General features: G+C 50.5%; 1 protein-coding gene across 4 annotated transcripts in view; it reads left to right on the forward strand.

Moving 5' to 3' along the window:
• Positions 1-23,365, forward strand: part of LOC147008136 (uncharacterized) — a 27,550-nt gene extending 4,185 nt beyond the window's left edge. For 2 of the 4 annotated variants that reach the window (XM_085865460.1, XM_085865457.1), the window contains 6 exons: positions 10,345-10,404; positions 10,869-10,905; positions 11,813-11,922; positions 14,554-14,608; positions 14,717-17,212; positions 17,729-17,780. In XM_085865460.1, coding sequence (XP_085721586.1) covers positions 10,345-10,404; positions 10,869-10,905; positions 11,813-11,922; positions 14,554-14,608; positions 14,717-15,537 — 1,083 coding nt within the window. In that variant the 3' untranslated portion in view covers positions 15,538-17,212; positions 17,729-17,780. Of the gene's footprint in view, positions 1-10,344; positions 10,405-10,868; positions 10,906-11,812; positions 11,923-14,553; positions 14,609-14,716; positions 17,213-17,728; positions 17,781-23,321 lie in introns of those variants that run through there. The other 2 variants (XM_085865458.1, XM_085865459.1) reach the window with 2 other exon arrangements.
• Positions 23,366-23,630: the final 265 nt, after the last annotated feature.

Consider the following 23,630-nt stretch of genomic DNA (forward strand, 5'->3'; position numbering starts at 1 on the left):
GTGTACGTACCTCTCAGCTCTCCTGCTGTGATGTGGCGACTCATTGCTTTGTAACGGAAAACATTTTTCACTCAATGTAATCATTTTGAATTATTTTGCCTTCTTAAGGCCGGAGATGTCCACACCGCCAACCGCACTGTGGTATCACCACGGAAGCTTGTCGAGATCGAAGCTTGAAGACCGCGACGAGCAAACACTCCACGAAACAGTCAAAAAAAAAACTTTTAAAAACGAAACGTTAAATTATATATATATATATATATATATATATATATATATATATATATATATATATATATATATATATATATATATATATATCTTCTTCTTCTTCTTTCGGCTGCTCCCGTTAGGGGTCGCCACAGCGGATCATCCATTATGATCCGCATAGTGATTTGGCACATGTTTTACGCCACACATGGCACATAAATATATATATATATATTTATGCGTAAAGTGACGCGTCGCAGAATGAAAGGAGATCGTACAAAAAGGGGCGAAACGTGGTGTAAACTAAAATTTCACGTTTTCAGCGAGCCAGCCACAGTCTGACGCACCACAGAACAACGTGGGACCAACGCAGGCAAGTTGGCCCAGAACCTTGTTCAGGGCCAATGGATACGCAGTCTCCAGTGACAGTACGAAGAGTGTCGAGCGCTCGCCAAGTGGCTTAAGCACTCCAACAAAACGGTTGATAAGGAACGGCTGGCTTGGCAAGCGATTAGCGATCGCCGATCTGTCATATTTCCACCTCCCGTAGCAAGGAATTGGGGGAGAATGGAGTGACGCTTCACCACGCATTGATATACGCTCCGGGAGGTCGGTGGTGGGAGCAAAGAGGATGGGGGAGCAAGGAAGGGGAAGTGGGGAGGGGAAGGGGGTGTTCTGGACTTGTGTTTTATCGTGGGACTTGAAGGAAGGGGGGTTGGGGGTTCGAGTTGCGGTTCGAGTTGCATTTAGGATGGAGGCTTGAGGGGAAACTGGGGGGATGGTCCCATCTGCCGGCATTAGTACAGGATGGAACGAAATTGGGTACGTTAAAACAGGAGAGCAAAACCACCCGTAACTTTCAAACAACACGTCGCAGAGATTATAACATGCGCTTCCCTTGAGGTAAGCGACTCGAACTGCGGCTGCCCCCTCTTTATCCACTCTGGAACTGGATCTCTGGAACTGGGAGGGGGGGTGGGGAGGGGGCGGTCACACACCGCCCGGAGACACCCGGAGTATCAAACATTGTGCAAATTAGACAAATTAACACTTTCTTTAGCTGTCAGCACTACTGATAAGTAAAATTTAAAATTCGGCTCAGGTGAACAGATTCCAGAGCATATCATAAATCCGGAAATTAAATAAAACTACAAACACCGGTGTCTCTGGGTGTTTGTGAGCATCACGACGTATCCGGTGATTCATGTGTATGACGATGAGACATTCGTTGATGTGAGTGAGGAAAATGAAGAAAAAAAAAACTAAGGCCCCAAGGCCCCAAGGATGGGACCTTGAAAAAGCAAAATTAAATAAGACCGTTAATTATCTTCAAAAGGGGTCTTCAAGTTAACCAAAACACCCAACTTTCACTCACGCACTCCCTTGGAGTTTCATGCCTTTAGGTTTCATGGTTTTGAAGTTATGGAGGAGACACGCACACACTCACGGACTCACTGACTCACTCACTGACACACTGGCATTTATTATATATATATATATATATATATATATATATATATATATATATATATATATATATATATATATATTGTTGCGGTATTCGCGCCCGCCGGCGTGCTGACGGCCACGTAACTCGAATCGCGGCACGTCGCCCACCGGACGGACAATCCAGTCGTGACCCTCTCGGACTAACGCCGGGAACCAGTCACGGGTGGACCTTTCGGTCTCACCGCGATCGAGCCAATCAGCCCCCGCGTGGGATAGGGTTGCTCGCGGGTCGACCTACCTAAGTACCCACGCGGAGGGTAGACCGGGCGATCGCACCTCGCCGCAGGTCGACTTCGGACACGGGCCGCAGCGACCCGTTCCGTACTATCAGAATAACCGAGCGGTGTTATCGTCGACCTCGACGGTTCGATTAATTATCGGGCGTATTCAGCCCACTACCAACCCTTTACGTGAAGCAAGATGGGGATTCAATGGAGGAAAAGACGAAGCGAAGCGGGAGAACAGTTCAACAATAAAGCACATTTATTCGCGGCACACGGGAAGCACACAAATTCAATTCCACCAAAAGCACACAAAAAAAAGAAAACACAATTCCATTTACACAAAAAGCAAATATAAAAGCGAAGACACAATGCAGAGCTAATACCGACTACCGAGCACACGGCAACACTTATACAATTCTACTTCACAGACGGCGCCGACAACACATACCCAAAACCAAGGAAAAGAACATCCCCAAGAATGAGGCAGGCCTGAGGCCGAGACCGGGTCGGGCCTACCCGTCTGGTGATGAGACGCGGAGCGGCGACGGCCCCGCAACCCGCGGGCCCCGCGGACGGTGTCCGGCAGGGGGTGGGAACGGGGCCCCCCCGTCGCACTATCTCAGCGCGGGGGGGAAACAGGAGGGGGTTGCTGATGCTCGGGGTATAGAGGATCTTTATTATCCCTGGTGTGCGTCTCCACCTCGGCCAGGTCGCGCTGCCGGCCTCCCTCGGGCGTGCAGCTCCCGGCACCGACGCGAGCACCCCCTCGTCCGACTCTCTTCAGCTTCTCCAGCCACTGCAGGCTTCGGGCTCCAGACTTCCACACTCGTCCCCTCCGTTCCGACTCCTTCTCGTTCTCGTTCTCTTTTTTCGTTCTCGTTCTCCTTTTTGTTCTCGTTCTCCTTCTCGTTCTCGTTCTCCTCGTTTTCGTTCTCCTTTTTTCTGACTGACGAACACCGTCCTTTTATCCCCCCGTAACTTCGCCTTTGACCCCCTCCCTTTGACCTTTCACCTCGCTCCCCATTGGCCCGAGAAAAAGTGGGCGTGAAGGCTTTTTGATCCACAAATTTGCATATATCGATCGCCCTGGGGGCGGGCCAATCGCCCCTCGCTCACCGATTGGACGGCAAAGAGTGGGCGTGTGTCGTTTTTGATCCGTTTTTGAAGCACAAAATCCGTGATTTTGTACACGCTGTTCGACGCGCGCGCTCTGCGAATCAACACCGGTACCCACAGCGGGGCAAGAACGGTGGCGATGCTACGGTTGCGAGGGTGTGACGTGAAGGTCGTGGCGGTTGTGGTGAAGCGGCGTTGTGGTTGGTGGTTGATGTTGTGGTTGTGATCATGGCGGTTGGTCCAAAATAAAGATAGTAAAAGAAAAACGGCTATCCTGAAGAGTCGCAGCTCGCATAAATGACATGTATTCCCACTAGACAACGGGTTCGGGCCTAACTACACATGTACTTACCGAGATACCTCACCTAAGGGACCCTGAATGGTGGTTTGCAGATCTGGTAACCACAACACTACCCCCCTTCCCTTTTTACAGACTCGTCCCGAGTCGTCAAATTTTCGTGTGCCATCATGTGTAGTTTTCCCTAGTACATTTTACCTACGGATCCCTGAGTGCGACATTCATGGTATTCGTGTCCCCAAAATAAATAACCTGAGGGCTGCGTAACTATCTAAACAAACTCACTCACACGGACGACTTAAATAAAATTGCCGGCGCTAGACAGACATGCCGGGGGGCGCACTCATATTTACAGTACATCTTAACCTTAACTTACAAATTTTACACTAGACCATGGCCCAGGATCACTGAACTCTGCAAAAGAAAAGCAGTTAGCAGGGAGCCAGGCTGCCCACATGCAGTCTCTGGCTCAAACAATGCAGGTGACAGGGAACGTGGCTGGCTGCTCACACGCAGTCCAAGGCCTTCCCTTTTGAACTGAACTCAGTGAACCACAACGGTGCTTGGGCTGCACAAACGCAGTCTCCGTGCCAGCTCAAGTGGCACACGCAATGAACACAACGAATGGATGCATGGACACAAACACGGTGCACGGGCTGCCACTGCAGGCCCGTGTTGTAGCTGCCAACAGGGCAGTTCTTGCAGCTTGCAAACTGTTGCTTTTACGATCCTGGCGCACATGGCAATGAACAAGGGGGGGGGGGCAAAGCAAAAATTGAACGGGGCTGGTGAACGGGGGCAGTGGGCATGGCATGGCAAAGGTGATCAGGCAAACACAGCCCGCAGAAGAAGGCCGCTGCAGGCAAACACAGCCGGCAGATGAACTGGCCGGCACAGGCCTTGAAGTACCACAGCTGCAGATGATCCGGCCGGCACAGGCCTTGCAGCAACACAACAGCTGCCGATCAAGTGGGCCGGCACAGGCCTTGAAGTAACACAGCCAGCCGATGAAGTTGGCCAGCCTTTGCCGTTCAGTGGAGGTTGGTGGAGGGAGTGCGGTGGTGCTGGCCACTTGGAAGGCGGGCTCGGACCTACCTACCTGTCTCCCTCCCACCTATCGCCTTTGCCTGTCACTGTACATACCCACTCCCTTAATTTGTCAAACCCCAATTTAGCCCCAACTTATTTTTTTATTGTTTTTATTTTTACTTCCCCACTATAAATCGTCCCCTAACCCCCTTTATCGTCCTTGTTCGGCTAACCTATCCTGTCACCTAGCCTACTCCCAACCCCTACGTTCCCTTCCCGGAGGGGAATAAGGGAGAGCTAACGTCCTGTGTCGAGGCCCAACGAAGCCTCAGAATGGCCTCCCCAGAGTTCGGCGATCTATAACCAAAGTGGGTCCAGCGGCCCACAACGACAGCGAGGGGATGGATGGTGCGGAGGGGTACATCTCCTAATCTACCCTATCCATTTAACAGTTAAACTACCCCGGGGCTTTCAACAAGCGCCTCTCGCTTAAACTATTGGTTCTATAAACCCAGATTCCCGTCGCCTGTGTTGGTGTCCTCACAATTTCGGGCCTCGCCCCCCAATTTTCTCTCCGTGCCCTCACACGGTCTCCTGGCTGGGACACGTGGCTCCCTTTGGCAGGCACGACCCTCTGCCGAATCTCCCGCTATGGCACCCCCGGGCACTACACTGCCTCCGAGCCTACCAGCTCCCTAACACCGGGGAGTGCCCCCATGGCACCTCCCCTGAAACGCACACGTGGCAGGCCGGCCTCCGGGCCCCTTTCCGAGGGTCACCCGTGCCCACAACACTGCCCACGCGGCTAATGGCGCCCGGGCCCCCGCACCAAGCAGGCGCACCCGTGCCCACTACTCTATCCCGGCCCCCATGGGCCCATGGCCTACCGCGGCCGACTAGCCTGGTGCCCGGGGTACCCACTCAGCGATACTCACCTTTCGCAGCCACGCTCCCAGCCCGTCAACAGGGCTCCCGCACCCCTCAAAATGGGTCTCGAGCCCTACTTTCCCACCAACACAAAAACGACTCCCATTTTTCAATTTGACTAACCCAGCTAACTCACTTTACTCTGACCCCGGGGTCCCTTGGGCGGGAGTCACTCCTCCCCCCAATCACTCATCGCACCATGCATTCCCCATTCGCTCCATACACACAGACCCGCTGGCCTCACTCACTCAACATGTCTCCACACAACTCACCAACTCTTCAACACACATACCGCTGAACTCTGCCATCCTTCCAACTACCTCCCCTAACTAACTCGTGCTCCCACGTCGTCCCTTAAACTATAGCACGTTCCTTTTAACCTACGTAGCTAAGCTACGTCCCCACTACACATTTACTAGTCTGTCTCTGTCTCCAAATCAATCATTTTATTTCCCAACCTAAATTTGGCTACAATCCCTCTACCTAATCCATTCCACGGACTCCATGAGGACTTACCCCTGCCCCATGAAGTCGGTCTAGCTAAGCTAACCCTTCCCCCTAACTAGTTTCCATCCTGTGCCCAGGGGTCAAGGGGGTCTTCCACCCCTTGCCCAGGAATCCTGTACACCCGAAAGTGAGGCTTGCTCTTTTTTTTTTTTTTTTCATGCGCAGCACCTGCGCGGCAACTCAGAGCTCGCGCACTTTGCACCTGCCCGTGACGTCATGCAGCTGCACGTGTTCCTCGTCCCTCCTTGGACGGTGCCATCCGGCAGAGATACCCCTCCTGCCGGATTCCAACCCCACGTGCAGCCATGACGACACCGTGCGCAAAAAAAAAAAAAACACAAGCCCCACGTCTCGAGGGGTTCCCCACGCGAACACATGTGCTTTGCCCGTTGGAGCTTAACACACACGATCGCGTGGAGAACCCATCTGGTCCAAATCCGTCATCCTGCCTAAACTTTGTCCGTCCGCGGGATCGGCAAATCCACCGCGTGCGTTTCCGGACCGGGACTTCACTCTCGCAAGCGAGCACGTGGTGGTCTCGTGCGTTGCACAGCACGAACCGCGTGCTCACTGCTGGGCGAACCCGGCACGGTCCACGAAACAACTACAGCCGCTACTCGGCTTTCTTTACTCACATGTCTCCGTCGTCGCCTTTCGACACACGCATACCTGCGTGTTACGACGCACACAGTCCACTCCATCACATTCACACCGGGAGACGCGGCTGCGTGCTCCCGCATGCCAACCGACATCTCCCTCACATACCGCTCTCTCACACACACGGTCTCCCTTGCACACAGCGACCTTGCACACGGCCGTTCACTCACGCGTGCCTCACTACTCTCACACCGTGCCTCATCCACACACGCGGGGGCACTCACCCGCGGTGCCTCATCCACACACCGTGCCTCACTCATACACGCGGGGGCACTTAACCGCGGTGCCTCATCCACACACGCGGGGGCACTCAACCGCGGTGTCTCATCCATACTCCGTGCCTCACTCACACACGCGGGGGCACTCACCCGCGGTGCCTCACTCGCACTCCGTGCCTCATCCACACTGGCCGTTTCATCCACACACGCGGGGGCACTAACCCGCGGTGCCTCATCCACACTCCGTGCCTCATCCACACACGCGGGGGCACTCACCCGCGGTGTCTCATTCACACACACGGCGACACACACACGCGGTCTCTTCCATACACGGCGTGCTGGGAAGCACGCACTCCGGCACCATCGCCACCACACCACTCACACACGGGGTCGCTTCCACACACGGGGACGCACTCACACCTTGCACCACACACACAGGGACAACCACACTGGGGATTTGTGTCCCCACAAGGGTCTCCGGGGCCTCTATACCCCCCAAGCTCTCCAAGCACCCGTTCGCAGCAATCCTCCCCTCAACCTCGCAAAGCACGACCGAACTCACCTGGTCGTGACTCGCCTCAAGGGGGCATACTCCCTCCCCTCGTTCCTGGAGGAGGCCATCCAGGTGCTCGCACTGGGTCTCTACCCAGTCCGCCAGCTCACCCCCATTGTCCTCCACTACCTCCGTGTGTGTGTGTGCGTCACTTACCCCGTCCTCACCGTGCAATCCCTCCTCCATTTTTTTTGTCTCCCGTGTCTCTATACATTTATAAGTTTCTGTTGTTCCCTCCTGTCTATTAGTCTCCGCTTCTTTCTGGCGTCTTTCCCTTATCTTTATGTAGGTCAACCTTGCTTTCTCTTTAAGTCGCTCCCGTCCTTCCCTGTTTTTCACTCCTTGCTCTTTCACGATCTCCGCGTACCTCATCCTTGCTTTCCGTATTAATTGTTCTTTTCTCTCCCTCCCAATTACTTTCACCTCGTCTCTTGTCTCCCGAATTATTTTCTTACCCGCCTCCACCGCGGGCCTGTCAGCCGCTGCACCCCCTCCCAGCTCGTTCGTTCCGAAACGTGGAGTCGCCATTTTGAGCTCCCTGTTCACGGCCTTCATGCCCGCCTGCAGGCATCGGCCCATGTTCTGCGTCTCACCCCGTAGCTTTCTCGTTTCTTCCTTCATGTTTGTTTCCATTTTAGTTTTCATGCGTTTTATTTCGTTTGTGAATGTATCCATCTTTTCGTTTATTTGTTTGTTCATGTCTTTCATTTCGTTTTTTATTTCATTTGTCATTGCCGCATTCATTTGTGCCAGCATGGTGAATAGCTGGGCCATGTCGGATGCACTCAAGTGAGCCGTTTCGGCAGGGGTTGGGGAAGGGTCTTGGTGGAGAGGGGGGGAGGTGTCATACACCGCGGCCGCTGCCGCCGCCCACCTCGGGCCCTGGGTTCAGTTGGGCGAGTCCGTGTTCCTGCACAATCAACATTTCCTGCTCGGGGATTCCATCCTGGGCCATGGACTCTACATTATTACACATATACATTTCTAATACCCCCGGCTCCCGCTCGCCTTGAGACGCCATCTTGCTTCTCGTGAAGGGTTAATTTAACTCGCTCGTAATTTGGAGGGAATCGGGGGTCGCTTCTCTCACCCCTGGACCGATTCCCGTGAATTTAGCCGGAGACAGGAGAGCCCGTTTTCCTGTTCTCCGATACCAGTGCCGCGAGGAGGGCGATGAATTTGTATCGCACGACCTGACACCAGTGTTGCGGTATTCACGCCCGCCGGCGTGCTGACGGCCACGTAACTCGAATCGCGGAACGTCGCCCACCGGACGGACAATCCAGTCGTGACCCTCTCGGACTAACGCCGGGAACCAGTCACGGGTGGACCTTTCGGTCTCACCGCGATCGAGCCAATCAGCCCCCGCGTGGGATAGGGTTGCTCGCCGAATTCGACCTACCTAAGTACCCACGCGGAGGGTAGACCGGGCGATCGCACCTCGCCGCAGGTCGACTTCGGACACGGGCCACTTAAGCGACCCGTTCCGTACTATCAGAATAACCGAGCGGTGTTATCGTCGACCTCGACGGTTCGATTAATTATCAGGCGTATTCAGCCCACTACCAACCCTTTACGTGAAGCAAGATGGGGATTCAATGGAGGAAAAGACGAAGCGAAGCGGGAGAACAGTTCAACAATAAAGCACATTTATTCGCGGCACACGGGAAGCACACAAATTCAATTCCACCAAAAGCACACAAAAAAAAGAAAACACAATTCCATTTACACAAAAAGCAAATATAAAAGCGAAGACACAATGCAGAGCTAATACCGACTACCGAGCACACGGCAACACTTATACAATTCTACTTCACAGACGGCGCCGACAACACATACCCAAAACCAAGGAAAAGAACATCCCCAAGAATGAGGCAGGCCTGAGGCCGAGACCGGGTCGGGCCTACCCGTCTGGTGATGAGACGCGGAGCGGCGACGGCCCCGCAACCCGCGGGCCCCGCGGACGGTGTCCGGCAGGGGGTGGGAACGGGGCCCCCCCGGTCGCACTATCTCAGCGCGGGGGGAAACAGGAGGGGGTTGCTGATGCTCGGGGTATAGAGGATCTTTATTATCCCTGGTGTGCGTCTCCACCTCGGCCAGGTCGCGCTGCCGGCCTCCCTCGGGCGTGCAGCTCCCGGCACCGACGCGAGCACCCCCTCGTCCGACTCTCTTCAGCTTCTCCAGCCACTGCAGGCTTCGGGCTCCAGACTTCCACACTCGTCCCCTCCGTTCCGACTCCTTCTCGTTCTCGTTCTCTTTTTTCGTTCTCGTTCTCCTTTTTGTTCTCGTTCTCCTTCTCGTTCTCGTTCTCCTCGTTTTCGTTCTCCTTTTTTCTGACTGACGAACACCGTCCTTTTATCCCCCCGTAACTTCGCCTTTGACCCCCTCCCTTTGACCTTTCACCTCGCTCCCCATTGGCCCGAGAAAAAGTGGGCGTGAAGGCTTTTTGATCCACAAATTTGCATATATCGATCGCACTGGGGGCGGGGCCAATTCGCCCCTCGCTCACCGATTGGACGGCAAAAAGTGGGCGTGTGTCGTTTTTGATCCGTTTTTGAAGCACAAAATCCGTGATTTTGTACACGCTGTTCGACGCGCGCTCTGCACGAATCCAACACCGGTACCCACAGCGGGGCAAGAACGGTGGCGATGCTACGGTTGCGAGGTGTGACGTGAAGGTCGTGGCGGTTGTGGTGAAGCGGCGTTGTGGTTGGTGGTTGATGTTGTGGTTGTGATCATGGCGGTTGGTCCAAAATAAAGATAGTAAAAGAAAAACGGCTATCCTGAAGAGTCGCAGCTCGCATAAATGACATGTATTCCCACTAGACAACGGGTTCGGGCCTAACTACACATGTACTTACCGAGATACCTCACCTAAGGGACCTGAATGGTGGTTTGCGAATCTGGTAACCACAACAATATATATATATATATATATATATATATATATATATATATATATATATATATATATATATATATATATATATATATATATATGTCTGGGTGGTAATTTAGCCTTCACAGTCATAGATATTTCAGGAAATTCACTTTTACTGATGTAAGATGTTTTGTTTGTCTGTGTTTGTCATTCAGGTGCCAACATTTTATGATTGTCTTGTGGAAAGATTCTTCGACCTTGTTCCCTTCATGAAGGTATGATGGCATCCACCACTCCAGGCATTATAGAAAGAAATGTCGGGATAATAGTCATATTTATTTCTATATGTAACGTTAAATGGGGAAAACGGGTTCAGCTGCAGTCTGTGATGAAAGACAGAACCACCCATTGGCTGATGTGCAGCTTCAGGTGCTGCACCGCTAACCGCGGCATCCATCAGCCGACATGGCTTCCAAGGGCTTTCATTGGCAAATCATCCGCCAAGCCCTTGGGGAAATGGATCAATCCACGGACACGTTTCTGGCTCCCATGCTGCTGTGTGTGTGTGTGTGTGTGTGTGTGTGTGTGTGTGTGTGTGTGTGTGTGTGTGTGTGTGTGTGTGTGTGTGTGTGTGTGTGTATATGTACATGTGCAATGAGTGCAACTTTCACTCACGGATCTCTGGATGAGTGCAAACTCCATCCTATTTGACATTGCTGTTGTTTCTATTTCAACACAGCCACAGAAAACCCACTGGACAACGAATCTGTCTCAAGGTGAGTCCCTATTCTTGTGACTTTTCATTTGGTTATTCTATTCTCCGTTAAGTAACGAGACTGCGGAGAGTTCTTCGCATTCACGGTGTACACACCACAAGTTTATGATGTGTTTCATTCGCTTCATGGAAATCACGTGAGACCCCCGAAGATTTGATTTTGAGACCCTCCACACAAAAAACCTCCACGCTCACAATTTGACCCCAAAAATTTGATTCGCGGTTTCGTCAGTGTGCTCGAGATTTGTTTTTTTTCACATTTCCGCAGGAGAGGTTGTCGTCAAGGAAACACAGGACCATTTCCTCGAGGTCAATCCGCTGGTGTTCCGATCTGAACCTTTGGCTCATGTTGTGTTGTTGTTGTTGTTGTTGTTGTATAGCCCCGGACAGTTCTCTCGAACAGGCCTGCGGCACGGAAACAGCCGATCGATCTCCCAGGAACGACCCCGAGATCCCCCACATCCATGATGGTGTACCCCCACCTTCACGTAGTCAGGGGTCACGACAGAGTTGAGAGAAAGAAGAGACAGAGACAGGAGAGAATGGGTCGGTCCATAGGGACCGATGAAGACTGACCGTGACCGCTCTGCCCTGACAAATCCGCGCAGCAAGGAAGAATGGGGGAAGATTTGGACCCCGACTTATGTTGGACTTACCGACCGACGACTTATCTGGCTCATGTTGCTGATGATGATTGGTTTCTTAGCAACATGAGTTCATCTCCTACACTCGATGTAGTTGTACATTGTCCACCAATGTCTTTGTGATCGACATGAAAGTACGTTGTTGTCGAAACTGCATTCGATGTCTTTGTCTCGCCGTGTGGTTTCTGTTTGAGCTCCTCCATGATCTTTAGATCAACATAACGAGAACAAGCCTTTTAACACTCTCTTTGCTCTTGTTTACAGGGATAATCAAGTTCTTCAACTGGGCCGCCACTCCGGATGGGGGTGTGGACGTGATGATAACGTGCAACATCATAACTGCATTGCTTGTGTGCATCAGTATCATTATCCAGGTATGCTTTTGATCTTACCTGGTGAAAAATATTCACAATCCATTAAAAAATGTTTCTTTTAGGTTCGCTTAGCTGGTGTCGTCGCTTGTTGAGGGACATTGTTCACCGCTCACCTTGTACGCACTTCACCACTCCAATTGGGAGTCTGAGAAAGAAGAGTGTGGGGTTTTTTGTGTCCAAGGTTAAGTCTCCTGGAAGAGCGAGAACATAGAACGGATCAGGACATAACAGAACAACAGGAACAGTAGAGAGAGGGGTGTGGACACTGATCAGGTATGGGTCAGGTCAGGTCAGGTATGGGAGCATGCGCCGAGCAGCGCGTCACTGCAAAGGGGCGGAGGAGCTCCTTGTGAGCCAACGGCCATCTTCAGGGCAGCTCACCAGATGGCGGGATTGGGGCAAAGCCTTCGGGACCCCCATTCCTTGATGAGAGGAGGAAAACCAGGGAGTAAACCTTCAGGGTCAGATTGCGGTGGTGTGTGGTGGAGTGGTGCTGAAGTGTCGACAGTGGGGCGCGGGACAAAATGGAGGGAGACTTGGCGAAACAATGGGTGTGGGGAGGAATGAGGGGCAGGAGAGGATGCATGGGGTGGACAAGATGGATCCAGAAGGGAACTCAGGAGCGAAAATTTGGAAAGAGGAGGGATTGGGTTGGGGTGGAAGGAATGGGTGCGAGGGTGTTAACGAGGGTAGAAAAGATCATGGCTTTGGATGGGGGATGACTTAAAATGGTGGTGAACAGCTATCTTCAAGACCTGGAGGGAAGAATGAGATCGAAGAGGATGTGGAAGTTGATTCTGCAGACGGGGAAAGAAGGAACAAAGAAGAGCGAGAATGAATTTTCAATACACGTCCTCCACCGATGTGATATCTTCCAAGTCCAAAAAGGGCATAACTCTGTGAAAAATGTACAAAACGTCCTGAAACTCGAACTTATTCTGTAACTTATCATCATAAAGCCGTGTACCAAGTTTCAGTTGAATATGTTGGAGGGAATGGGAAAAAGTCTGAAAAACTAGAGGTGTGATGGACGGATGGACAGACGCAAAGCAAACCTCGAGACCCTTTTGGTGAAACCGGTCAGGTACTCAGAAGTAGAGGTGAGCCAGTGGTTCTAGATTTTGGTAGTTTCACCAGAAGCGATTGCTGGTGGACCGTCTCGAAAAATGGGGTAGGGGAAGCAGAGCACGGAAAGAGCAGAGGGTACAAGAGCAGAAAGGGGGTGGTTAAAGACAAAGAGACCACCGATCTATGTGCGATGACGTCATCATAGACCCATAAATTTACCTTCATGGCATAGATTCCACTGATCTTATTGGCCTTTGTTTCCATGGTGTCAAGCTGAGCAAGATGTGAGGCAGGAGAGCCAGCCCAGAGGGAAGAGCAGTACTCCATCAAGCTGCGAATGAAGACCTTGCAGGTGGATAGGAGTTCTGGTGTGCCAAGGAAGGACTTTTTCCGACAGGGGATGCCTTGTTGGCGGCTGGCTTTGGAGGCCAACTTGTCCAAGAAAGATCATGGCTGAGAGTGAGACCCAGGAGTCTGAATGACTGAACTTCTGTCCGAGCCGTCCTGAATGAAAAAGTTCCAGGTTGCTGGATTGGCCGAGATGGACCAACCACTTGGCCTCCATTATCACCAGACGTAACCCCCCTTGATGTTTTTGTCTGTGGAGGTTTGTCAAAGATGTTGTCCACAACACCAAGGTGGCAAACCTGCAGCATCTTCGTTCTCGGATCACTGCTGCGTGCACACCGGTGGACACAAACATACTGAGCCAAGCATGGCAAGAACTCGTGTCCCATCTTGATGTCCTGCACGCGACAAATGGAGCTCACATTGAGGTGTCTTGATGGTCTGCACAAAACTTTATGAGTTTCTGAATCATATAAAACGAAGGGTATCCTTGTATCAATTGTGGTTCGAACTATATTATCAACCAAAGTTGTCCGGACCTTTTTGGAACACCAGGTACGCACATCCGGACCTGAACCAAAATCGAATGGACTTGTTCTTGTCACCCAACTCACCCGTCCACCAAGTCCATTCGAATCCGTCCAGAACTTTTTGAGATATCCTGTACACAGAAAGACAGACAGAGGTGAAAACAAAACCTCCGTCCCACCTTAGGTGTGCGGAGTTAATCAGTCAAAGTCCACAGAGGAAGGTCATACACTCGTGGATCCATGGACTCTCTGTGGAGTACACCTTGGGGTTGTGCTCATACTACATCGAGTTTAAGAAAACGTCACTTTTGAAATAAAAAGGATCATAAAACAGCAATATCGAGGCATCTGGTTGGCAAAGTAGGCTTTAAATTATCAGGGAATGGAATGGGATTTGAAGAGTTGTCCTTGAAGGGTGGTGGGGGGGTTATTGCCACCCAACAGCCCCTGACCCCAGGGGTTCTCCCTGGAGTGAACACCCAAACCCACAACTGGATGGACAAAGTTGATGGAATGAAGTGTGTTAAATATATAAATAATGGAGTGTGAAGTCACAAACATGACAAGTCAAATTGATTCTTCCTTCTAACCTTAGTTCAGAACTTGCATGGGATTGAACAGGAAGTCACGTGACGCAAGATCCACTTTCAAGATGTATTGTTTGCTGTGGCTCTTTGTTTTCCAGATCTTGCAGCACTTCCAGAAAGAGAAATATTGCAGGATGACGAGGAAGAACTTGGGTAAGTGAAATTTCCTGGAAATTGAGATCGGGCACATTGCACTAAAGTAAATTTAAATGAAGGGATTGTATCTCCGTGTGAAAATAATTTTGTTTCACTCATTCACAGTTTGCTGTCACTGCAAAAAGCGAAGAAGAAGCACCGGTAGCTGGGATAATGTGAGCTCGGAAGTGAAGGATTCTGTGTCGACAAGGCAGCAGCAACACGCATCGCGATCACGTGATCAAGAGCCAGCTATGCAGAATCAGCAGGCCGTGCTGAGGAGTAGTGACGTTCCACCCCCAGTGATCCAGGGTGGTTCCACATCACACGCCATGAGATCACAGGCCAGAGAGAATGTGTATTTTCCATTTCATGGAATGAGGAATGGAAACTTTCAGGTTTTGACATTCCTCGATTTGATGTACAATTGGTTAACGACAAGAAACCAGGAAGTGGTCGTCACAATACAGTCAGGATCCACCGGAAACATGTCACTTCGTATGATTGAAACGTCACCAGTGAGAGGAGCAATAGACAACCGAGAAGGGACATCGATACCTGGAGAGAGTCAACTTGGTCGGAATGGCATCACGACAGTGACTTCGGGATCCAACGGAAACGTGTCACCTCGTTTGATTGAATCATCAGCGGTTGGAGGACAGTGTCGACCGATTAACAACGCCCCAAAAAAGAAAACTTCTTTTGCAGTCCCTAAGGAGCAAGGACATCCGGTTCCGAAGAAACTTCCGGCCTCAAAACAATCCAAAAACGTGACACAAAAAAGCAACAACTCTTCGTCACAAAAGAATCCCCCGGCAAAGTCGATTCCAGAGAACCAAAGGAGCTCAAAAGAACCAGCCGAGGACCAAAAAAAATCAAAGTGGTTCCTGAAGTTTTTCAAACCAACTCAAAAACCATCTCCCAAAAACGTGAAGCGAAAAAATTGAGAGACGTCCTCAAAGCAAGGCCCCAAATCCCTCCGCTCTTACCTCCAAGATGGCCAACGAGCCAATGGATGCTTGACTTACCTGTGCACGAACTCCGGATTCATTCCTTTTTCCTGATCCTCTTTCTTTTATCTTTTCCGGATATTTTCTCCAAGAGCCCCGTGCCTGCATCATGGTGGCGCTTAGAGAAATATCTGCTCCACGTGATTCCATCTCTCCCCTCCCAAATTTTTGACAATCCTGCCCAACAATTCCAGATGGTTCCAATAATTTAATCCACGAAACTTTACTTTCCTTTCTGATCCTCTTACTTTTCTCTTTTCCGGATATTTTCTCCAAGAGCCCCGTGCCTGCATCATGGTGGCGCTTAGAGAAATATCTGCTCCACGTGATTCCATCTATCCCCTCCCAAATTTTTGACAATCCTGCCCAACAATCCCAGATGGTTCCAATAATTTAATCCATGAAACTTTACTTTCCTTTCTGATCCTCTTACTTTTCTCTTTTCCGGATATTTTCTCCAAGAGCCCCGTGCCTGCATCATGGCGGCGCTTAGAGAAATATCTGCTCCACGTGATTCCATCTATCCCCTCCCAAATTTTTGACAATCCTGCCCAACAATCCCAGATGGTTCCAATAATTTAATCCATGAAACTTTACTTTCCTTTCTGATCCTCTTACTTTTCTCTTTTCCGGATATTTTCTCCAAGAGCCCCGTGCCTGCATCATGGCGGCGCTTTGAGAAATATCTGCTCCACGTGACTCCATCTCTCCCCTCCCAAATTTTTGACAATCCTGCCCAACATTCCCAGATAGTTCCAATAATTTAATCCACAAGACTTTACTTTACTTTCTGATCCTCTTTTTTTTCTCTTTTCCGGATATTTTCTCCAAGAGCCCCGTGCCTGCATCATGGCGGCGCTTCGAGAAATATCTGCTCCATCTCTCCCCTCCCAAATTTCAGACAATCCTGCCCAACATTCCCAAATGGTTCCAATAATTAAATCCACAAGACTTTACTTTCCTTTCTGATCCTCTTTCTTTTCTCTTTTCCAGATATTTCTCCTGCATCAAGGCAACGTTTTGAAAATTATCTCCCCCCCCACCCCTACCCTCCCAACCAGCTTTACTCTCCCGAATCAGTTTCTTGTGTTCCTCTGATTTTGATCTTCAAGTCTGTTGCCCATCGAATCACCAAATATTTTGGGTTCAGTGTTTCAGATTTTTCCGTTCTCTCGTACCTGAGATTTTTTTGAGTCATCGTGTTGTCGTTCTGATGGCCATCCTCACCCTCTTGATCAGGAAGTCACGGCTCAAGCCGATGAAGCCTTTGTCGCTCCTGTGTGAAGCGGGGCCATCGCCGTGAAATACAAAACACACAGGAAATGGCGCTCTGTGCTGAGGCGCGGCGGTGATGGTCATGGTTAACCCTCGGTCAGCCAAAGATCCCCGGAGGGTTAAACGGCACGGTGAGGTCTGCACGGCAGTTGCGTCCTTCGCCTGAGTATTGTGTGAGTCACCTGATGGGGATGGCCATCCTAAAGGTTTGGGTCTAACCAGGGTGACCATCTTTTTGAAGGTCACCTTGGAATGCTGACAAGCTCACACTTTATGAAGATGAAAGTCATCCTGGAAAGATCCCCGGGATCGGTGTGGCTCACGCATGAGGGAAATGGTGAGTTCTAAAGTGTTCTCTCTCTTCTGTATTGTCTACAGCCAGCCAGCCTTACTGTCCTGGCGAGGTAGAGTACGCACTTAAAGTTAAAGGATTTGTCAATTATCGAGTTTGAAAGCTTATTATAAGTTCTCTGTTGTTCCTCCGAGTTTTTCGCATTTAATTTAACTCGGTGTCATTTATTTTGCCATAATTATCATGCAAGAGTGGATGTTAAAGCGTGACGTCATCATTCTATTGCACAATGTGGTAATCGAGTGAGTGTTGTTGGAACAAATGTTTCCAAATTCTTGGGAATGGACTTTTTAAAATAAAATATAAAACTTTAAGGCTCGCGAGGATCTTCAGTGGAATCCCGTTTTGTCTCCAACGCAGATTGTCATGAGAAGGTATTTGTAAAACCTTAATGATGACCAAGTCAAGTGGATCACACCACTCACTTTGCTCTCAAAGAAGGAGGATCTCAGGACACAGTGAATCCCTCCCTTACCTGTTTCATATCTCCCCAAATCACAGGTAACTGCCAGGAACAAGAGCACTTCTCACCTGCAAAGGTGGAGAGGTATTTGAACATGGACTCTTCACCAACAAACGGTCCCGGTGGTATCAGTGCAGGACACACTTCCTCAACACCTGTGAATCTTAACTGGCTGTTCCTCTATCACACCTCTTGTGAAGATCCACCTTTGAGGGTCGTCTCCCCTCACTGTTGCAGGTGACCTCTCATTCCTACCCATTTGAGATCTGTCTACCCATTTGTCTACCCATTTTGTCTACCCATTTGAGATCTGTCTTTACCTTCTTTCTCAGTAATTTGTCCCCCGATGAGCCCGACCAGGCGCTGCATTGGTTCAGGTAACAACCCACACCTTATTTCTCTCCAAAAAATCAAGGTTAACTGCTCACCTCCAGTGATTTGTCGACCTCGTCTCTAAACTATGGAATCGCCTCCTCGAGTCTGTCCTCTCATGATCTTACCTACACTCAATGAAAATGACGAACTGTCGCCATTCACGTGATCCCCTTTTGCTGTTCCTCATCGGTGATGGAACCCAAAACCACCTGCACCGCCTCACTCGGCACCACATCACTCTCCTGGGTAGAGGTTGTTTTTCGGCAAGACCCGACGATCAACACCACATACACCCCAATTTGGTTGCAATTTGGCAGGTAAGGTGGACATGAACCCTAAACACCCCCCCCCCCCCGCGCAAATCTCAGAACAATCGGGATATGAGGTCCGGAGATATGGATGAAGGTCATTTGGACTCACAGGATGACCTTTGGAGCTGTGCCGCTCGGCTTCTCGTGCCCAACACCCCCACTCTCACCAACCCTCATAAGAGTTCATGGTATTTGAAATCAATGTGTCTTTGTCGATCCAACAAGAAAGTTGACCTTTTCTGCGACCTTCAAGTCACCCTGTGACTCCCGGGGAAGCACTTCACCAAAAAAGTTGATAAAACAGGAGACGTCGCCCTGCCGTTCCCCTCCAAAAATCAGTTGAGAAAACGTTGTGAGTCGACCATCCTGGTTTCGAACTCCAGGTGCACACAGTCCTTGGATGGAGTAGTTAAACAATGAAGCACGCACATGATATGTGTTCACAAAATGACCGTTCATGGATTAATCTGCACTTGTGAATATAAACCATGTACGAGCGAGAAGGGCACTCGGGAGAGCACACACCTCCTTCCCGGCTGAACAGTTTCCCTTTTGTTCCCACTGATAGGTCGGATCTGGATGTGGACCTTAACCAACATCTGGACCTTAATGCGGACCTTAACCAACACTAAACCAACTCATCCACCAACTTTGGTCATCGTCCGTCCACAACTTTTTGAGATATTGTGCTGTTTCTCGTTTTGGCCCAATCAATGGTGAAGAATCACTTAAAAAATGGATCCGGAGATCTGGATCCGGAGCTTCACCGAAGTCAAATCATTTCGTCCTTTTCAGACACCCATCGTGTCCACCAAATTTCGTCCGAATTCGTCCATGACTTTTTTTTAGATGTCTTGTTCACAGACAGACAAACAGGGGTGAAAATTTAACTGCTGCCCACCTTCCTCCTCCTCACCCCTTCCTCATTTTCCTCCCTCCTCCCTCTTTCTACCCCCCCCCCCTTAATACTTCCGTCAGAGAAGGAAGAGGGTGTCGCTGCTGGGATTAAAACAAACCACCACCAGATATGAGATTTTTATTTATTTATTTATTCCAATGCAGTGACAATGCCTGACGTTTCAGAACAACCCTCCTTGTTCACATCTTCACCATCACGGGTGAACGATGAACAGGTCAGGTCAGGTCAGGTATGGGAGCATGTGCCAGAACAGCGCGTCGCTGCGTCCACTTTCCGCCGGTACTCCAGGGGCCTCCGTCTGGCCATCCCCCAGGCAGATGCCAGGCCCATCCCCATCTCCTTGAGATGATGGTCAACCTGCTGCAACCACGAGGCACGTGGTCGGCCCACTGGCCTCTTCCACTCACGAGACTCCCTCGCTGAGAGAATCTGGTGAGCAGGATCAGCGTCAGGAAAACGAGCCACATGTCCATACAGCCGCAGCTGATGCTCACGGACCATGCAGGTAACAAATCTCATCCGAGTCTCTCTCAGCAACCGCTCGTTGGACACAAAATCCGACCAGCGATAGCCAAGGATTCTCCGAAGAGACCTGGTACCAAAGGAATTAAGTCTCCGTCTCAGATCCTTGGTCAGAGTCCAAGTCTCGCATCCATAGAGCAAGACTGGAAGCACCAAGGACCTGAAGACTTGGACTTTCGTCCTCCCGCACAGGTACCAGCAGCGCCACACCCCATGATCCAGTGAATCCATGACTCCCCAGGCCCGACCCAGACGTCTATTGACCTCTGACTCACAGCCAGCAGAGACATGAATATCACTGCCAAGGTAAGTGAATCTCTCCACGACCTCAACATCCTCACCACGAACAGACACAGACAGTAAAGCAGCATCCAAGATGTCACCGAAAGCCTGGATCTTTGTTTTGACCCAAGAAACCCATAATCCCAGCGGCTCCGACTCCTCATTCAGCACCTCGAGGGCCCCCAAAGGACATCTAAAGTCTCCGCAAAGATGACTAAATCATCTGCGAAATCAAGGTCCGAGATCTTGACATTCCCAAACGATGCACCGCAGCTTGATATTTCCGACATCCTCCCTAGAATCCAGTCCATACAAGTGCTGAAAAGTGTGGGGGCAAGTACACATCCCTGACGAACTCCAGTAACAACTGGAAATAAGTCAGAGATGGTACCACCACACTTCACAGCACTCTCAGTACCAGAGTAGAGTTCAGACATCAGATCGATCAGTTTTGGTGGCACCCCACGAAGACCAAGAATCCTCCAGAGGACATCCCGATTCACTGAATCGAACGCTTTACAGAGATCAACATAGGCTGCAAGCAGCCCCTGCCGAAACTCTCGTCTGCGTTCGGTGAGGACACGAAGTGCAAGGATACGGTCAATCGTTGACCTCTTTGGTGTAAAGCCTGACTGCTCTGGACGCTGGTGCTCAAGCAGATGGTGGCGAACCCTATCGAGAATTATCCGAGCAAAGACCTTGCCCGGCACTGAGAGCAGCGTCACCCCTCGGTAGTTGTTGCAGTCTTGGCGATCACCCTTCCCTTTCCAGAGAGGGACAACAAGGCCCCTCTTCCAGTCAGTTGGGATGATGCCTGTGTTCCAGGCAGAGCACAAAACTGCATGCAACGACACGAGTGCAGCATTTCCACCAGCCTTGAGAAGTTCAGCATGGATGCCACAGATCCCTGGAGCTTTATCCTGTTTCAACCGGTTCACCGCAGCCCGTGTTTCCACAAGCGAAGGTGGACCACAGTTGACTGGAGGGTCAGCAACAGGGATTGTAACACCCTTGACGTCCAACTCGACAGTTGGGGGATCAGCCTGGTACAACCGCTCAAAGTAACCGGCCCAGCGGGTCTTCACTTCAGACTCCTCTGTCAAGAGCCTACCACTCTCTGCTCTCACTGCAGTGCTCCGAGGGATGGGCTTGGATTAACGCAATGCTCGAATTCCCCTGTAAGCGGGACGAGAATCACCTGTCCACAGGTGATGCTCTACCCCCTCACAGATTCCTCGCACATAGGCCTCCTTGTCCACCCTCAGTGCACGTACAGTTTTACGCCTCAGCTCCCTGAACAGCTCAGCTCTGCCATTCAGCCTGGCCCTGCGACTCTGGTCAATGGTATCCAGTGTCCCTTGAGAGACAAAATTCTTCTTTGCCCTGCGGTGAGCTCCAAGGCATCCACCGGCAACATCAAGGACGGTGGTCTTGAAGGTGCTCCACAACTCTTCAGGATCCCCCAAAGCACCCAGACACCCCAAATGTCCACTCAGCCTGTTCGCAAACTCCTCAGCTACTCTCTCATCCCTGAGCTTGCCAACATCCAGCCGAGGCTGGGATGGTACCATTCTCCAGGATTTAAGGTGCAGCTTTAGAGTTGCTACAACAAGCCTGTGGTCAGTATTGAGGAACTGAGCACTCCGGTAGACCCTGCAGTTCTGGATCATCCTCCAACGACCGTCAATGAGGACATGGTCAATCTCCTTTGCCACACCGCCAGCGTTGGAATACCAAGTCCAGCGATGAGCTTGTGGGCGCTGAAACCATGAACCAGCCACCCTAAGTCCATGACTTCTTGCAAAGTCAAGGAACTTAGTGCTATTCTGGTTCATAGTTCATGACCCATGGGGACCAACAAAGGTCTCATAACCATCCCTATTAGTTCCAGTCGATGCATTGAAATCCCCCAAGACTAGAAGTGTATCTCGTCTGGGGCACTGATCAACCACAGACTCGAGTGTGGCGTAGAATGCATCCTTCACGGTGAGATCACTCGCCTCAGTCGGAGCATAAACAGAGACCAGGGAAATGACACCTAAGGAGTGACGAATCCTTCGTCTAATAATACGCTCGTTGACCGGTGTTACCTCAATTATCATTGGGGTCAGCTTATTGGAGACAGCTACAGCAACTCCTTGGGTATGGTAACCATCAGAGCGACCAGACCAATAGTAGGTGTAACCACCCACCATTATCTCGCCGCAATCCGGTCTCCGAACCTCAGAGAGAGCTGCAATCCCGATGTCCAAACGCTTGAGCTCAGATGATAACAGAGACAGGTGATCATCCTCTCTTAGGGATAGGACATTCCAGGCACCCACCCGAAGGGACCGCCTCAGGTTAACCCAAGGAGACCGCCGTCTGGTGGACGACACCTCAGCACCACTCCGACACACTCTCCCGCAATCTGACCCAGGGATGTTACCCCGTGGTTTCCCTCCTATCATCAAAGATTGGGGGTCCCGAAGGCTTTGCCCCAATCCCGTCATCCGGTGAGCTGCCCCGTGAAGAGAAGCTGCACAGGAGGTACTCCCACGGAGTGGGTTTTCAGATTTTTTTGCGTTTTTGCGTTTTGCGGAATGAAGGGTTTTACGGTGGCCGGAGTGCAAATCCTGCCACCAACCTCCTAATAAGAAGTAACCCAACTGCAGGAGGACGTCCGCAGACACAGTTGGGCACTAGATATGGATGGCCGTTGGCTCACAAGGAGCTCCTCCGCCCTTTGACAGGTTTTGTTTTTAATCCTGCTGGGTGTCCATATCCAAACACCCTCCTCACCAGAAAACCTGGTGGGGGAGACGGTTTGGTCGTCGACAACCCGACCATGGAACAGGTTAGTACAGGTTTACATGGTACCTGTAGCAGGTCACAGATCGAACCTGACCTGACATAGATACCAACAACAGAGGTCAGGTCCTGACCAACGGAGGATACCGACAAGAACAGCTGATTTTATTCTGAAATAATCAGAATCACTACAATTTAACACAGGTGGAGGCTAATTAGGTTGGTGTGTGTGATTTTGAAGGTGATTGGTTACATCTGAGCTCGTTTACAATTGCTATAATAAGAGGGGTGGACACTTATCCAACCAAGATATTCTCGTTTTGTATTTTTATTTAATTTTCTGAAATTTGTGCAGTTTCTTGCATCATAATCTTCAAACAGAAACTGTAGTTTTAATTATTATTTTTTTTTGCATGACTCATTTCTTCCCAGGCACGCCACGGACATTATGGATACGATTGCCTTCAAGTCGATGATCTCTTCTTCCCCGGAACTCGGCGCGGCTGCTCTCCGCGCGCTCGCCGTAACACAGTTCCCACCTGTGGACCAACTCGGAAGCGACAGAAACAGTTGGAGCAGCATTGCAGAGTTCGACGACGAAATAGAGTATCCCACTTAAAGCCAGCAGTTTGTTTTGTCATCAATTGTGAAAAATTCTGCACGGACCAAAAACTTTGGCCATGGGATCAGATGTTGCACAGGAGGTTTATTTTCTTTTTGCACAGGAAGTTTTTTGATAAA

Source organism: Eptatretus burgeri, chromosome 21 (genome assembly GCF_056783735.1).
Source record: "Eptatretus burgeri isolate ZD-2024b chromosome 21, Ebu_testis_v1, whole genome shotgun sequence".
Classification (NCBI taxonomy): Eukaryota; Metazoa; Chordata; class Myxini; order Myxiniformes; family Myxinidae; genus Eptatretus; species Eptatretus burgeri.